At 43.4% G+C, this 6,289-nt stretch overlaps 1 protein-coding gene across 1 annotated transcript in view; it reads right to left on the minus strand.

Moving 5' to 3' along the window:
• PSAP (prosaposin) overlaps positions 1-471 on the minus strand; it is a 28,119-nt gene extending 27,648 nt beyond the window's left edge. The window contains exon 1 of the mRNA XM_006761017.2: positions 424-471. Within this exon, the coding sequence (XP_006761080.2) occupies positions 424-471 (48 nt within the window). The remainder of the gene's footprint in view (positions 1-423) is intronic.
• Between the last annotated feature and the right edge of the window lie 5,818 nt (positions 472-6,289).

Below are 6,289 nucleotides of genomic sequence, written 5' to 3' on the forward strand. Positions count from 1 at the left end.
ATATAAAAATTATGAACAACAAATACATATCTATCAACAAGTGAATCTAAAAATCAAGTGAATAAAAAATCTGATGAACAGAATAAACTGGTGAATATAACAGAATCGGGGGCATAAAAAGGGAGTGGACTGACAATTCTCGGGGCGGGGGGCAGGGAGGAAGGGGTACGGGGGATGCAGGAAGAGACTGGACAAAAATCGTACACCTATGGATGAGAACAGTGAGGGGAGGTGGGTAAGGGCAGAGGGTGGGGTGGGAACTGGGTGCAGGGGAGCTATGGGGGGAAAAAGAGGAACAACTGTAATAATCTGAACAATAAAGATTTAAATTTAAAAAAAGACTTAGCACTATTAACATTTAAGTGTTGTGCACACCAACCCACCAGCACTTCCTGAGTTGACGTCTACGTGGCTACACCTCACACCACGGTCAGCAATGCTGAGCTCTTTGTGCTGAGCACTGCTGTACATGCTGCAGATACAGCAAGGGATCAAGACAGCAAATAAAGGTAACACAATGCCAGGCAGTGGTGAGTGCTCTGAGGAGAAATGAAGCCAACCCAGAGAAGAGCAAGCCTAGGGCAGGATGGCATGGCCACTGCAGACAGAGCAGGGGGGAGTCCGACTAGGCAACATCTGAGCAGAGACCTCAGAGGAGGGAGCACACCGCCTGGCTTATCTCAGACGAGTCAAGTACAGAATGCAACGGTTCTGAGCAACAATAAGGTGCAAGGGGGCTGGACAGCAGCCCTGACCTGACGGGAGGGAGAAGACAGCTTTGAGAGGCAGCCAAGGGCCAGATGTCATGTGACCTTGCAAGTTGTTAACAGGAAGCTACATAGCTACACAGGAGAGCGAGCCATCACACTGCTGAAGGGTAAGCGACATTCGTAAGACTGGCCAAAAGAACTCTCTATAGCATTTCCTTCTATCTGATTTATGAAGTTTCGGCCTACCATGTAAATTATTTCTTTTCAAAAGCAGTTATCTATCCAAATATAGCCAGAACTCGATTTAAAATTTGGAAGTGCCGTTAGAATTCATCTCACGTAGGGTTGGCTAATTGACACATCTATACAATGAAATACTCTGCAGCTACATTTTAAACAGCTGGAGGTAGGAGATTAAGACGATATGTCACTAAGTGCAATGTGGTAATCTGGGTTGGACACTGCAACAGAAACATGCAATTAGTGAGAAAATTGATAAGTCCCAAATAAAGCTTGCAGTCCCGGTAACATACTGTCCTGATAGTAATTTCTTCTGACAAATGTACAGTGATTCTGTAAGATGTGCACACTAGGGGAAGCTGGGTGAAGGGTACATAGGAACTCACGGTGCTATCTTGGTAACTTCTCAGTGAATCTCAAATTATTCCAAAATTTGAAGTTTTGTTGTGTGTTTTTTTAAAGAGGTAGTAATAGGATCTATCAGGATTAGCATGAAATGACCTCTAAGGATAAATAAAAGCAGAAATGCAAATGAAAACCACCATTTTACTCTTCAAATTGGCAAAATTTAAAGTTTGATGTCAAGTATTAATGATTCAAGTAAAAAATGCATATTTTGTGGGAATATAAGTTTCCAAAATCATTTTAGAGAGTAACTCAGCAATTTCTAGTTAAGGTGAAATATGTACAATCCACAGCTAAGCAATTCTGTTCCTAGGTATATCCTCCAAAGAGGATGAACCTCACGAGCCAAGAAATTCTAACATATACAATATTTGTAAATTTTTTTACATATCTGTAATATATTTTTATTTATTTCAGAGGAAGGGGAAGGAGATAGAAACATCAATGATGAGAGAGAATCACTGATTGGCTGCCTCCTGCACGCCCCACATTGGTGATTGAGCCTGCAACCTGGGCATGTGCCCTGACCGGGAATCGAGCCCTGAACTCTTGATTCATAGGTATACACTCAATCACTGAGAGGGCAGGCTGAAAATGTTTTTAAATGATGAAGGTTACATTGTATCTATGAAAGTATAAGACCTGCAGGAGGCAGCCCATCAATGATTCTCTCTCATCACTGATGTTTCTACCTCTTTCTCCCTCTCCTTTCCTCTCTGAAATCAGTTAAAAAAAAAAAAAAAGACCTGCAGGCGGATGATAAACATCAAGTCCAGGAGGGTGGTTATCTACGGAGAGAGGTGGGGCAGAGGGAGGGTGGTAGCTAAACAGACTTAGCCTAGGAATCACAATTAGTAACGAGAGGCCTAGAATCTGAGAATTCAGGTTACCAGGAACCAGCCCTGATCTGCTGGGCTGCTCTCCCATCTCCCTCCTAACTGCTGACTACCTACCCTGGTTTGTTTTCCTGGCCCAGTAATTATGTCCAGCATACATATTAATGCCAATTTAATTTTGTTTTATTAAACTTAAAACAATCTTTGAAATGCAAGACAGCAGGAGATACTACAAAATCAAGGGCAGAGAAGGGTCACTGTGCTAGTGGGACAAGGACAAACACAATACTGTTTTTACTCCTGGGATAGCAGCACACCTTATAGTATTCACTACCTAAGCCCTGTCATACAGTGATTTATTAAAGCCTCGCTGCAACCCCATTAGACAGGAATGATTATTACAGGTAGGGAAGCAGTTTAAGTAGCCTGTCCCAGAGCACACAGCTGTCAGCAATGTGATAGTTTAACTTCTATTCCACAGTATCATTTCAGTCTCAGCATAACGAATTACAAATTCCACAAGAACCACGAAATTTGGAGAGATTATTTTTCAGTGCACAGGCCATTACACAAGGCATAATTCAGATTATTTTCTGGAACTTCATGAACAAAAAGTAAAGCAGTTAGTACTTCTGCAACAGTTAAATTCTTCACCCTAAACACCATATTTATCATTGTTTTAAAATGGTTTTTTTTAAGGCAAGGTAATTAGCATTCTCTTCTGATTTAAAGAAAATCTAGCCCAGCCAGTGTGGCTCAATGGTTGAGCATCAACCCATACACCAAGAAGTTGCTGGTTCAATTCCCCATCAGGGCACATGCCCAGGTTTCCCACTCGATCTCCAGTAGGGGGCGTGAAGGAGGCAGCCGATCAATGTCTACCTCTCATTGATGTTTCTATCTCTCCCTCTCCCTTCCTCTCGCTCTAAAATCAATTTAAAAAAAGAAAAAAAAATCTAGGCCTACCTTTTTGGTGGCAGAGCCAAATAGAATCCAGAGAGCAAGGCTCAGAGCCTGACATCTGTAATCTAGAATGCCCAAGGCAGAAGACTGCCTCCAAAAGCCATGGCTCAGGAGAGGCTTGTTTTGGCCTGGAGAGCTTCCCATGCCTTATTAGGTGGTTACCCACACCACCCCCACCGCCCCCCCTTTCCCCCCCAACAACACCCTGTTCTCCCTTCCTCTTCCCCATTGTCAAGTTCCGGCCTGGCATTCCATAGTTTCGAATAGGAAGAAAATGGAGGAGCAAGTTCAAGTTCTCCTTTCCCTAATCTAGAAAAACCCAGATGACTCAATCCAATATACCCTTCAACTCTCACATGAGGGACGGGACACAGCTTGTCATTCAAGCACTTACCAAATCCTTGCTTGGTTGATACAAATAAACCCTCATGAATTACATTTTCTGAGTAAAACTGATCACTGATTGAAAATTGAGAAACAAGGTGTTTATCCAAAATTCCTGGCAGGTGAGAACTGGAATTCTGTGGATATTCAGCAGACCATGACATAAATTCATGTCTAGTATCATAAACAGCAGCAGCTATCAAATGAATATATGTAGGGTGTCCCCCAAAAATGTACAAACATACTTTGAATTATAAAGGCAGTGTTTATTAAGATATATTTCCTTTTCAAAATTGAGCTATCAGCTGTTAAAGTGTGTACACATTTTTTTGGACACCCTGTTTTTTTGTTCACAATACACCTAGCATCCTTTCAGAGCCTCCCTGCCTGTGCTGGGCGAACACCGTTCAGCTGGCTAGCCATCCACAGGTGACAGCAGCAGGGCAGCTTGGCTTTGAGGGCACGTACCTCACCATACCACACGCTTTTACACTGTCACCTCATTAACACTTTTCCACTCGAGGAATCACCCAACAATATGGCCTTCCTGTAAGATTCCTTTATAAGAAGCTCAGAAAGAGCAGCTGAGTTTTTACATCTCCGGTGCTAACAAAGTTGTCTCCTTTGAGGCAAGTAAACAGGGTAGTGCATGGAAAGTCCTAGGGGTTCTGGATGCTGCTCCCGCTCTATTCCTTGACCCTGGGTGCTGCTTATGGTAGGTTTGTTCACCCAGTGGTAATTCATCAAGTAATACATTTAAAATGTGTATGTGTCTAAGGGAAATGACAAGCCAGTATGTTTGTAAAAAGTTAAGAGGTCGGTATTGATGGAAGGCTAGGAAAAGAGCAAGCAGTCGGAGGCCTGGGTTCTGGTCCTGACTTTGGTGAGTGGCCTATGATTTGGGAGTTACTTCTGAGGCCTCAGTGTCTTCACTCCTTACAAAGCGGCGAGATCAGATACTCCCCAATTCTCTCCACATACCACCACTTCCCTTTATTTTCCAGGTAGGGAAAAGGAGGGACAACTAGAGGGGTAGAAAAGCAACTCAAAAGCAAACATCTCCACCACGAGGACATTATTAAAACACAACCTATAAAGCTTCGCCAGATGCAGAATGACACTGTGCTCCATACAGCAGCGCCATGTTGGAACCACGAGTTCTAAGTACTAAGGGGAGCAGGTGGTGGCCGCAGCCAGGATGCTGCTTCACTAACAGTATCAATATTTATTAAAACTTTAGAAATACATTTCCAGAAAAGTACGACCAGAGCTGTCAAGGCAAGTCAGTGTTTATTAAAATGCATCCATATACTGTGTTAGCATGACCTTGGCATGACCCTCACGGCCGGGCAGCATGGTTAGCACAAGGCCATTACAGCACACTCCCATGTATCCAAGTGTGCTGGGAAGCAGCCCTCCTGGCTTAGTTAATATTCTGGTTAACCATCTTCCCATATAAACCAGAGGAGAACTTTACATTTCCAAAGAATCAATTCAGATACTTTTGGGCGATTTGAGTGATTCAGACCTCTTAAAGGTCTGGTGAGGAGTGACTCACTGCCTAAGAACAATTGTTTAATGGGGGGGGGAGGGGGGGAGAGTGCTGGGGAGGGGGAATTTTTCAATCATTATAGAAAATTTAGAGACTAGCATTTATTACACCAACCATTAAAATAACAAGCAGTATCAACCCCAGTGGGAAATAAATTTTCTTCAGGGACTATAAAACCAAAAACCTTTATAAGCAGTTCACCTTTCATCCTCTACAAGTAAAACAAGTTTAAGAGCTTGGTTCAAGGTTAAGTACACATTCTTGTGAGTTGCTGCAAGCGAACATGAGGAAAAACATCTTCAACCTACTTCACCTATAAGTATTTTCTTAATTCTTTGGTTACTGTTTATTGAAACTTGGATGGCTACATGATACTTAAAATGGAGGCTAGACCCTAAATTACATAGTTAAGAAAGAGAAATGTAGGCTGGTCCTAAAGATCAGGTTTATTTCCCTCAGTTGGGCTATTATCTGAAAATAGCCAAATGTGTTTGTAATTTAAGTCAATGCTATATAAATTAAAATCTGGCTCCTTAACTATCCATTTATAAACTGAAATCTGGTTCTGTCACTATCGAACTACAGAAACTTGATTACGTAACCCAATCTCACTCCTTTCCCTTTACCGCGATGACTTAAACGGGGTTAAGAGGTGAGGGCAAGAATTAGGGGGAAGGGAAGGTCACGGTGACCTGGGGAGGGCACTAGGGTCCCTTCTAATTCCAGGAAGGCGGTGCAGCTGGTACCAGGCGCTGCCTGCGGAGCCTGTAATGACCGTAACCACCAGCACCATTTCCGGGCAATAAACAGGTGTACGAACACTGATGTGCTCAACTTCTCCCATACTTACGTTTTCCCCAAATGTAGGCCACTGCTAAAACCGGCCAATGGCTGTGCAAAGGCATTTTAAAGCATGTGAAACGAGGGCTCCGTTGCAAAATCATCCGGATCGTAAAATTCCCGTATCACCTTCAAGATGTAGGGTCAAGAATATATGTGTGTGTGCAAAGACAAACATCAACACAAGATGGTAGAGTGGGCTTCCATGCCTCCTGCAACTTCAATACTCTAAAAACCGGGGCAGCTGGGGCCCAGGGGCCAGTGTGTCCGACTGGATGGGGCTCCATTCCACCTCAATCACGTGCGCCCAGCGCGAGCACAACACGGCTGCGGCCACGGGAGGGCTCCCCCCCATGGCT

This window comes from Myotis davidii, unplaced genomic scaffold (assembly GCF_000327345.1).
Source record: "Myotis davidii unplaced genomic scaffold, ASM32734v1 scaffold134, whole genome shotgun sequence".
NCBI classification, from domain to species: Eukaryota; Metazoa; Chordata; class Mammalia; order Chiroptera; family Vespertilionidae; genus Myotis; species Myotis davidii.